The sequence below is a fragment of the Melanaphis sacchari genome, unplaced genomic scaffold (genome assembly GCF_002803265.2).
Source record: "Melanaphis sacchari strain LSU unplaced genomic scaffold, SCAv2.0 Contig200_pilon_pilon, whole genome shotgun sequence".
NCBI lineage: Eukaryota > Metazoa > Arthropoda > Insecta > Hemiptera > Aphididae > Melanaphis > Melanaphis sacchari.
This window is the reverse complement of record NW_020270981.1, coordinates 1-12,385: the sequence shown is the minus strand read 5'-3', so window position 1 is coordinate 12,385 and position 12,385 is coordinate 1. Positions and strand designations below refer to the sequence as shown.

Here is a 12,385-nt window from a genome sequence, read left to right as displayed (position 1 = left end):
ATAAGTGTTCTTTTAATTACTTAAAATGAAAATATTATTTGATTTAAGCCCCCCCCCCCCCCGAAAATTTGTTCTAGCTACGGCCCTGGTCACAACAAACTGCGACAATCGAGTTAGTAATCCCCCAATCTATTAATAACTGAAAAACGTTTTCAGCCTGTTCTTCTCCAGTTCCAGCTGATAACTTAGGAACCCCTAGAAGTTTCTCGCGTCCTTCACATGAAATTAGCACTGGCAGTCTTTCCACTAAATCTTTACCAGTTAATGAAAGTAACATTTTTTCATCCTAATATACAACGGATTCTTTAAATAAATCGTTATTAAAACTTAAGCGTAGATGTTCTGCTCGCAGTTTTCGTACTTTTTCACGAACTCGGTGAATTGATGAACAATTTATTACTGAATTGTCAAGATTATAACCTAATGCCTGAGCCGTGGCAATTAATATATAAGTTGTATCTTTGTCACTTAATTTGCATCTATCTAAAACAGTTACAAGTTTATCGTTGATGAATACTGTTCTTTCTCGCTTATTAGTTGAAGGGCCGACTTCATAAGATTCTTCATAGCTTTCCATAATAATAGTTATACCTAGTATGTTTTGGCATAACTCACAATATTCAGGCAAACTTTCTTATGTATCACTTGAAAAACATAATTCCACAGTTTCAACTAAAAGTAATAAATTATATTAATTAACAATTTAATAAAAAAAATATTTGAAACTTATAATTTTTGGCCTATCATAAATATTTAAGGCTAAAACAGTAAAATTACAAAAATAGGGAAATCACCCTCTTTGAAGTTCAACCCTCTTGAGGCGTACACCTTAGGGTTGAAAAATTACTATGAAACTTTACAAAATACATTTTTTTTGTAGTTTTGAACAATTTTTAATGGTAACCCAATCAAAAATTGAAAAAAATTGTCTTCATCTATAAGATAGGGACCACCCTAATATAGATGGATTATATATTATATATTTACAATTAATTGCATTATAAATAACTGATACGTACCCATTATAACATTAATGTAGTAAAAAATAAAAAAATTGTCTGATTTTTTCAAATACAACATGATTATAATACTGAAAAAAAAATACATTGTTATAATACTAAAAAAAAACCGTCTTGGTAAAACCATAACAAAAAAAAAAAAAAAATAAATAACAAATAAAAACATAATTAATTAAAAAATGAATACAAATATAACATTTTACTGTCCTTTAAATAGTATCATTTTATTATACCACACTCTTAAAAATGGGGTTTAAGTTTTTGACTTTAAACTTAATATAAGTAAATGAAATTGATTTTGTTAATAGTGTTAAATGATCAGCTAATGGACTACTATTTTCTAGACTGTGTGATTTTAATGAAATAAATATATTAGAGTTGTAAAAATGATGAAAAACTTTAGTTTGGAAATGTAATGTATTTATAGGTCGATTTTGATAGTTGAATGATTTTAATAATTTTTCACTTTGCATACAAATCAAAATAACATCGTCACTGGGATAATTTAGGCCACCTTTATCATCTGCTTTACTTTTAACAGCAATTAAAGAATTTCAAAATGGTTTTCTGTTTTTTGAACATAATGCTGACACGTATAATTAATATTTGTAAATTATAAAAAGTTATAACTTTAATCACCTTTTATAATCATTTCACATTGTTGAAAGATCAATAAATCAATATTTTGATATTATTGTGTTAAAAACTGATTAACGAGTTTTTGATTTATAATAAATTTGACTTACGAGTTCTTGTAATTAATTAAATTTACTTACGAGGTTTTATTTTTGAGTAAATTTGACTTACAAGTTTGTTATGAAATGTCAAAATTCTTTTATTTGTACAAAATCACAGACATATCATTCAATATTACAATATAATATCATAAAAAGTACAAAACGTTATAAAATTATAAAAAAACTACTGATAGAATTGTTAAAACATTAAAAATCTTTTATTAAAATTGAGAAAAATAATAACATAAATAAAAATATTTTTTTATTGAACTCATAAAAACTTTCTTAAACAAATTTAATAGTTAACTTCTTGCAACTAATATATATATATATATATATATATATATAAAATAATAATTATAATAAAAACAATGTTGAGTTAATTATTGAAACATTAACAATTTAAAAATAATTAACATTAAATAATGATATTAAACACATAATATTATTAAATAATAATAAAAATTTCTATTTTTTTTATTTTTGGTGTACTGTAAAGTGTCATAGAATTGCCAAGTGTGCTTAGGTAAGACTAATTTTAACTGTTGAAGGTGCATACATTTCTTTTCTGTACTTATTTGGTAAATTTGCCCATTGGTCATCATAATTTAGTTTGTATGGAATAGTAGAGTCTGAGTTGTACTTTAGGCATCTTATTTCAGTAACTGTAGGGTCCCCTTTTTTAAAACCAGGCCTTGAAGATGTATAATATTTTAATGATGAATAATCATTGAAACAACTAAAATTCAAATATTTAACTCTGTATGGATTTTTACTTCGAGCATATTTACATACATTTATAGTCAGTAGGCAAATAAATTTCCTTATTTTTTAATTTCATTTCAATTGTGTGATGGACACTGTCCACTTCCATCTGTGTATGGCTCTTTTCTAAAAAGTTTTGGGTAATTGTCACTTTTTGATCAATTGCAAATTTTAATATTGCATTTGATACAGTCGTATTACGATTTTGAAATCCACAATCGTCACTATAGATTGATATATTGTTAATAGTAGGTGTCTTTTCAATAATGTTATCTAAATAGTCTACCACCAAGGTAGCAATAATAGAAGCCTCCAATCCTCCACTTGTCTCATCCTATAAATAACAGCATACATTAGCTGTAGTTTGGTTGAAAACTGTAAAGTTATGGACACAAAGTTTTGTTTTATAGTACATTAATGATGCTCTAATAGAAGGAGCTAATTTAACCGCTTGTACGTCCAACGTTAGAGATACATATTCAGTAGGATTTTTCATAGCAACTTGTTTGTCTAAGTTCTTTGCAATTTCTGGCATCTTTTTTCTCTGTTGATGATGATCTCTTGACTTATGTGTCCATATTTATAGCCTTCACATACATCGCACAAATCCTTTTTGGGCGAGTAAAGAGCAAGATTTCTCCTATGAAATTCTTTAAAAAAATCAGTTTTATTAACTACAATATCATTTTTTTTTAATGTAGGCATTAAACGAAGATATTTTTGTGTCAAAAATGTCATTTCTTTATTTTTAATAATTGTTTTTGTTAACTTTTTTTGTTTTCTTTTCATATTCAAAACTAACATTTATTGCAGTACCTGAATCTGAATTTAAAACTCAGTTCCTCACTAACCACTCTTTTAAACCAAGTGTTTGCAGAAATATTTTTTTGCAGACTTGCAAAGGCTCATTATTTATTTAAAAAAAATATTTTATAGTACTAGAGCGCCGAGAACTATTCGTACCAGTTTTGTTAGCTGTAGTAGGCTGTAATTGGCATAAAGCTGACACTTATGTTCTCCTGTCACTCCAAGTCATACTTTTCCAAAATGTGGAAAACAATTGTTGTCGGTCTTCATCTTTAATAAAAAATTATTTTTTAGTACTTGAATTTTTTTTTTTTTTTTTAAGTAGATTCACATATTTAACTGTCTTGCAGATCTACTTTCTGTAAATGAAAATTTCCCCATTTCATTTTTCTTCAGACCTTTATAGTCTTAACCTTGCATTCTAAGTATTTTGTTTTTATTTTTTACCATTCATGCTCATCCCTTTCTTCGTACTTAAGTTTCCGTTTTGCTTTTACTACAAGTTCTGTTAAACCACTATCATCATATTTTTCCATTTCTATAATTTAAATCATTATTTAACTATGAATAATAACAAATATTATATTTAATTGTGTACATTCATTTAATACTATCATTTACCTTGAACAGTATGTAAATTATTTAATTCAACCATATCACAATATTTTTCTACATAGGATTTAATAACTTCTGGTTCTATATTAAGTAGATTAATTTGAGTATTACAGTCCTCACTGTGTTCAATATTATCAGTCTCCAACTCTAATAATTTAAAAGTTAAGAACTATGATAATAATTGTATAGAAAAAATAATGTAATTAAATGAAAAAACACTTATTTTTAATATATAATATACTTTACCTTCAACTACAGAAAGTGTATCAATATTAACAACATCATCTCTAACAAAATCAATCAAAGAATTCCCAGCACTAGTATCTAAATTTTCTGGATCACTTAAACTGTTTAAAAGTGATTGAATTTCACTGTCTGGTAACGTTTTTAATACAATAATGTTTTTAATTATTTCAAACATTTAAAACAATAGAATGCATGTCATAACTCAAAACCGTATGTAAATGTATGGTGTATGTGGAGTATGCTATTCATGATTCATTTTAATATCTACAATTGACTTACGATGTTTTGTTATTACTACTATAGTTACGAGTTTTGTTTTTATGCATTATCTTATTAAAGTACCGGGAAAAATATCGATATTGTGATATCAAAATGTGCACAAAAGTACAGTGCATCAAATTTTGACTTACGAGGTTTTGCCGTGTAGCCAACGATATCATAGATTAATAATTAATTATTAAAATTTGTCAATTCAATTTAAATTATAAAACAAGATCTATACGTCTCGGATTTTTTGCTATTATATCAATGACCTCTTCATAAGTCAGTTCCACGTCTCTGTATATAAGTTTAATAGCATCAACCCATTTAATCGCTCCTCACCAGTCTTGTTGCGCAAATATGTTTTCAATCTTCGAAGACAAGAAAAAGACCGTTCGCTTGTTGTCATGGAAACGGGTAAAGTTGCACCAATCTGAAAAATGTGCGTATTGATGGATATAATGCAGAATTACAATTTTTAAGAGTCTCAATAAATGTTTTAGACCGTTTATCTTTTGACATATTTAAACAATGTCTGAAACAACAATGAATTTTATGTTTTAATATAGATCACAAACAATATTTTTATGTATAAAAAATTAAATATTTTGTTACCTGTACCACATGGTCGTCTCAGTTATAAAATCATCAGTAGATCCCTTGATGTTATTTGGCCCTTCTTTTGTAAAAGTATTTACTGTTTTACTGATTTATTTTGTATTCAGCTCAGAGCACTTAGTCGGAAGAATATTTTGAATTCTTGACAGTAGTTCCTGGTGTTCAAGAAATCTTATTTTTAGCTGCATCAATAATTGGTCCAAAAAAGGAAGAAAAATGGACCGACGGAAATATTCCTCTGGACCGCCTTCGCAATTGTCTCGATTATTCTGTATTCCAACATTCCGCGGAAGTGCTAAATTAATATCCATTTTGTCGACCATTTCTTTTGCTACTGCATACAAGCTTTTAAATTTCAACTCCGAATCACAACGCATCTCATTGATTTCATCATAAACATTATTTGCATAATCAATGCATAAGCTAAGATCACAATCTTCCTTTTGTAAAAATACACTGAGATTTTTCATTATGCTGAAAATCGGCTTTACTACTGTTAAAGCTATAATAAATTGTGGTGTTTGTATCGATGAGAGCAGGGCATGAGGTTTGACTCCGATGGTTTTCAAATTATTTTCATCCAGATATTCTAACGATAAGCAGATATGTTCGTATACATCGTTGAACAAACTGAGCGAGTCCAAATGCTTAACCCATCTCGTTTCGCAGAATTTAAGATATATTTGTTTCGCACTTGGGCAAGATGCTTGTATTTTTTCTTTTAAAACTAGACCTGCCTCATTAGATAGACGAAAGAAATTTACAACCTCTGTAATTGTGCCAATGAATTTCGGATGGACGATATTTTGCACGCATGTGTAATGGCCAAATTCAAATTATGATTAGCATAGTGGACGTAAATGGCTCCTGGATATAGTTCTCGAACTTTGGCAACACGGCCGTTGAATTGTCCACTCATTGGCCTAACCCGTCATAGCCTAAACATTTTATAAAAAAAAAATATAACATAACCTAATATGTATAAAATTATAACCTAATAATTATTAACATACCTTGCCTTCTCATATTGACCAGCTTTATGCCAATGTTCTCCATAGTGATCAGCAACGTATTTGCAAGCTCCTTTCCGGTAACGTCCTCAACAGGAATAAAGCACAAAAAGTCTTCTCGAATTTTGTATTCGTCAGTTTTATCGACAAATCGAGCGCATATTGAAAACTGTTCGATACCACTCACATCCGTACTATCGTCATCAATGACAGAAAAATATCCAGATTTGTTTACACGTTGCACAATATTCGACTTTATTAGTGTCCCTGCTGCATCAATTATTTCATTTTGAATGCGAAAGCTTAAATATGTAGAATAAGCACCCGCAGTATTTAAATGATTGGCTAAACCTTGATCACCGCTATCTAGGGCATAACGAAGTAACGCTTTAAAATTACCGTCGTTTTCTACTGGCATTTTCAATGATAAAGAGCTCTGATCTCTCGATGACCTCTTAATGATAATAATCCTTGCCTGCCACACAGCAAAACGGCTCGGACGATCGGAATTAACTTTTGTCTGTTTTCAAGTTGTTGTATTTTTCGCCTTTAACAATTTCGCTGATCACATCACGCTTCCGATTTTTGTAAATCAACTTTACTTAAAATTTTGTCCATCTACCATGGCGTCAAGATGAAATTTTTTTTTTTTTTTTTGGTGTTCTCTAAATTTATCAAGTGCTTTCTTCCAATCTTGAAACGCAGTCTGAACCAATAAATTTGTGTTCTTATGACCCCCTTTTTCAACAGAATTTGATCCAAATGAGACACAATAACGGCAGTAAGCTCCGTCTTCTGCAACAGAATACACCAACCACACAAATGAACGTAACCAAGAATGCTGAAATTACAAATTTCGTTTGCCAGAAGTCGGAAACTTGAAGTCTTTATCAGATATCCAATTATGCACAAGAACTTCATATTTTTCAATGTCATTCAATTGCTTACGACAAAAATTTGCAATATCATTCGAAAAAATCTATAAATAAAATATATAACAAATAACGATGATACAATATTATAATAATAAATAATATATTATTATATAATAATGTCTTAAGAGGAAGCTACAATTGTATATCACGTTAAAAACGAGTCTGTATTTCAAACATAACTGATACCCAGCTTGTTTTATTTTATAATATAAAAAATAAAGATAAATTTTAATTTATTAAAAATTATTTATAACATGGAATATAGATAGTTAACAAAAAGTCAAAACTCACATTATGATTTGCGTCAGATAGTGACATCTCGAGTTTTCGTCTTTTTATTGGTGCGCTGCCTACGGACGATTTATCTGAATCTACATCAATCGAAACATTCGAAACATTTTTATTTTCTGGTTTAAAAAACTTTAAAATTAAACTCATTTTTAATATTTGCGTTTAATATAATATAATACGAGTATAATACGACAGTCGTCAATCAAAACTTTAGTGAATAGTAGTACAGCGAGAATACGAGATATGTCGTGTTTGACGTCTGTTGGCTCCTAGCGGTGTGGTAGGTATATATATGGTAGGATACAATTTCTAAAACTATCTAGATTTTAGATAAAACGGGTCATTGCAAATTTCCCGTAGACGGTAATTAATTACACTCGTCGTCTGTCTACATTACGTACATCATCGATTTGACAGCCACCAATGTCGATCAGTTATTAATAAATTATAACATACTGTCATACTTATCATAAATTTTAATGTATACATTGATTTACAAACAACAGGAGAAGGGTAATTTTTTAATAACTAATAATTTATTTTAATTTTTTTGAAATTTTATTAGTAATAAATTTGGAGATCAGATAATTTATTTTTTGTACCTTCTATTTCGTGGGGGGGGGGGGGGGTTAAATCAGAAAAATTATACAAACTTTGATTACAAATATAATCATAATCATTTATAAATGAATCGACCTCTTCAATATGTTTTTCAGAAGAATAACGTCTTTATTATAGTTATATGTGGAACTATTTATTGTTTTAATTGGATCAGAACTGGAATAACACAGTATATCAATATTTTCCAAAGGAATGCAATTTACAGTGCTAAATTTACCAACATAATGTGATTGTACTACTAATTTTTTATATGCGGATTGAAATTGGCATGCTAAAGGATTATTGTTGTAACTACCCATTGCTCTTACTGAACCAAAAAACAACTTACTCCAAATGATCTTGACTTATTTTGTACATTCTAATGTGGTCTAAGATATCTGAATCAATGAAAGTTGAGTATAAGTGTAAGGTAAAATTTAAAGATACAATGAATCCTAGAAAACCAGTCTTTCTATTTGACTCTAATACAGGTACAAATAAGTCATTGTCTTTAATTTTTAGTCCTCTTATGTAATCAGTCATTAACTTTGTAAATTCAAACACTTTTTGGAAATTGTCTTTACAGATAACAGAATTCATAATATCAAATGCCGCATTGAACATTTTTATAAACCTAACTGTTTCATCTACATCAAAAAATTCTTAAAGACTTAAATTATACTTGCAAAATGTCACACATCTGCTACAGATTAGCTTAACAGTTGTATAGCTAACTTTACCTTCATCTTCTGCTTGAAGAAAAATATATGACTCTTTTTTTAATTTGTTCGCAAGGTGACACTCTTCATTCTCCTGAATCAAAAATAATTGATCTACTAAATTGAAATAACATTTATAGATGCGACGAATACTATATTACACGTCGTTTAAGTGTTTAACCAATACAATTTTTACGATTCACGTGTCATGAAACCGTAAATCGCATATTTATTGTCGTCTAGAGTATTTCTGACGTATTCATTTACATTATTTAATTTTATATGTCTTAATGATGTACAAAGTTTATTATCACGGACACATATCACGATACCGCCCCAAATCTATGCAATTAAAAGTATTAAAACGACTCGGGAGCAAGACTCTTGAGATCTGTTTTTGTAATACACATAAGACTCTGTTAAACCCGACGAGTGTTTCTTTTTATACACATAATCGTATTTCGTACGCTATCGAAACAGTACTGATGAGGTCGCGGAGGCGTCCGAGGGTCGAGACGTAATAAAAAAAAAATACGGATAAATAATTTATCAAATCGTAAATAAACAAACAGGATTATACGTGACGATACGATAACCGACCGGAGAACACGCCGCGAGTACGCGTATTCCGGACGCGACGGCGACGGCCACGAACGGAATTCGGGGACACGCGGCTCGCGAAAGACGCGTTCCACGCAATCGAAAAACGCAAAGACGCGAAAAAGGCAAAACTGATTCGAACGGAGAGAAAAACCGGAAAAAAACGGGCGACGGATACGGCCGCGGCCGAAGACCGGATCCGAACGGAAAACGCACAAGGACAGGACGAAAAACACCCGCTCTTGGGTATAGCATCGAGAACGCGACGGAACAAGGTCTCTAAAGGCCGGAAAATCGGGCGAAAAGCGGAAAAAACGGTATATAAAAACAATAATAATAACGACGACGGCAGGAGATAACGATGGGGAGAAGTATACACGGAATTTTTCGATTGGTCGAGACACTAAACCTATCTGCCCGTGTGCTAAGTATTCTTCGTTTTATATTATAAGAAGAAGAAGATTTATACATTCATGGTTCATACAATCTGCACTATTATAAAATTTTAACATTATTTTAAATAATCTATAGTTGTAAAATATAAATCGTATATTTATATAATTTATAATGTTTAATATTCACCACTTAAGTTGAAAAATAGTAGTTTTTTTATAGTTTTTACATGTTTTTGTAATTTACCCATGTAGCATTTTGTAATGATAATATTATAATAACCAAAAATGTTCAAGTACTTTTAAGACGGATTTTTCGTATGCAACTAAATGGGTAGAATACGATTGCGTACGTTGATTACCGGTGGTACCTCTTTCAATCTTTTTCATAACAAGATTGCATAGGTATGTTATTTTTTTGCAACATTGTCACGCTGGCCAAAAGTCACATATAGACGAAACTGGAAATATCAAATGATCATCGTGATTATCTTTCAATAAAATTTACACTACTTATAATCGCTATAGGTTTTATTAGTTGACCGATGAACGTTTTGAGAGTAGTATTTGTGTAGTATAATTGTGTAATTTAAGATGGAAAATGAAACTGTACTTCAGAACGAGGCAAAGACTCGACAATGGTTGGTACAAACAAATATCGTTTTATAAAAACGAAAAGACAGGCAAGTTAAATGGTAATGTACACATAAAACATTTTATGTCAGTATATTATCTGACAATAACCGTTCAAAAGTATTATCAATGTTGGGTGAGTACAGTCATATTTTAAATACAATAGAGAAAATCGAACATCAGATTTTACGAGAAAATTATAAATATAAATATGGCTCCATCTGATTTAAAACGGATTAAAGCGTCAATTAAAATGTATGATCAGTATAAAATTGACAAAAATATTATAATGTATCTATCTAAAATGTGCTCTTTTTATCAAGGAAAATATTAATTTTTATAAGTTTATGTGATTTTTATTATTTCTTATATATTTTTGAAATTACTTTTATATTGCAGATCATTGAAATATATGTATATATTTTGTATACATGGTGAACTTTATGTATATTTATAAATTTGGCAACGCTGCATACACAATCGTGTCGTTTTAGGGGTTTCCACTGTTATACAGCAAACATACGCACTCGTGTTCTCTAAAAGGTAAATCGTACGCAATCGGGTTCAACCCATTAAAACATAATATATACCGCCCGATTCGTCGTTATCAATCTTAATACTTTCATTACTGCGGTGACAGCGACGAAATCGGAGCCGACGACTGTTGAATGATGATTGCGACGGCGCGGTTTCGAGGAGGATGGAGACCAAACACTTCGTGACTTCTCATCGGCTGTAGTTGATATGTCTATCTGTAATCTGTCACTCGAATTGAAAACTCTAACTGTAACCTCGTGCGTAGCATGTTAGTTTCACTTTTTCCGTTTGGCCATTGTAATAATAATTATTTATTACTAATATATAATATATTATATACTAATACAGTAGGTCCCAACCTATGGGCTGTGAAGTATATAATATTAACATTACTACTGTATATATTAAAAAAAATATAATTTTATACTTTTTACACAATTAAACGCTATCGAACGTTTGAATGTAAATTTGTTTTATGTAGTTCGTATATTATTAATAAGTACCTGAAAATGTATTTTTATCATATTTTATCATGAATGGTGTAAAGCGTATGTAATTTGTGTTAAAATTTCAACGTATGAACAAGTTTATAAGTCTACTTAAATTTTTATTTTTTTTCAAGAAATTAGAAATTAACACAATGTTGAGAGTAATTATGCTAAAACAATTTAGTTTTATTCCAAATACACATATTGACTCTCTCGTAGTAGACGAGAAATGTCAAAAATAACATTTAATTGTTTGACTTATGATGTGGAGACACCATCTTTCCGTGTGTTGCGGGGTTTGATAAGTTCTTTCGGATTTCACCTCGAAGACACTTTGCCCTTTTATATAACAGTGAAGTTACTTCCTCCTGGCGAAAGACCGGGGTGAGCTCCGAGCGATAAAAACCCGAGGCGCAAACTTATTTTGACACTGGGATGGGCCGATACCACTATTACCGATATCCGATACTCCGATATATGCTGCTGATATAAAATAACCGATAATATATGAACATGTTAAAACAACATTTTGACAAAATACATGAGCCAATACCACCATAAACCGATATCATCACCGATATATATAATAAAACGATACCCGATAACACAAATAATATTACCTAGAAAGTGAAAACATGATTTTTTTAGTTATCACATGTTAGTTTATTTTCAGTCTGTAATACATAGTAGTATATTAAATAAAAAAATGCATAAGCTATAAGTTATAGCCTATAACAAATTTAAAAATAATGAATAACAAATAACAATAACCATAAATGAACCTTCACTAACCATTTTTGTTAACAAATATAAAATGAAATAAATAATAAAGTTATAGTTAAATAATAAATCATAACAAATACTACTTGTATAGGTAATTACTAATTAATATAACAAATAATACTATATCCCTTTGGCTTTAACAAATTTAAGCAAATTTTTCCAGGTATTTAATATTTCTTGAACAGAATAATATTGTCTGACCTTCTCTGGTTCAATGCATTTCTACTTTTGAACAAATAAATCCAGCTGTCTGAATGCACGTTCTGAGTCTACTGAGCTGGATGGACTAGAATGATATCTATTGCCAATTCTTTTAATCCACTGAACTC

The 12,385-nt window shown here is 29.9% G+C and overlaps 1 protein-coding gene and 2 pseudogenes across 1 annotated transcript; all 3 read right to left on the bottom strand.

The window, feature by feature from the left end:
• Positions 1-3,655: 3,655 nt before the first annotated feature.
• LOC112593364 lies at positions 3,656-4,515 on the bottom strand (annotated as a pseudogene).
• A 156-nt stretch (positions 4,516-4,671) lies between these two features.
• On the bottom strand, positions 4,672-5,391 carry LOC112593361 (annotated as a pseudogene).
• Positions 5,392-5,983: 592 nt separating this feature from the next.
• LOC112593363 (52 kDa repressor of the inhibitor of the protein kinase-like) lies at positions 5,984-6,496 on the bottom strand. Its single transcript, XM_025337746.1, has 2 exons — positions 6,082-6,496; positions 5,984-6,006 (listed from the first exon to the last, which is right to left on the bottom strand). The coding sequence occupies exons 1-2, from the start codon at positions 6,494-6,496 to the stop codon at positions 5,984-5,986; spliced, it is 438 nt and encodes a 145-aa protein (XP_025193531.1).
• Between the last annotated feature and the right edge of the window lie 5,889 nt (positions 6,497-12,385).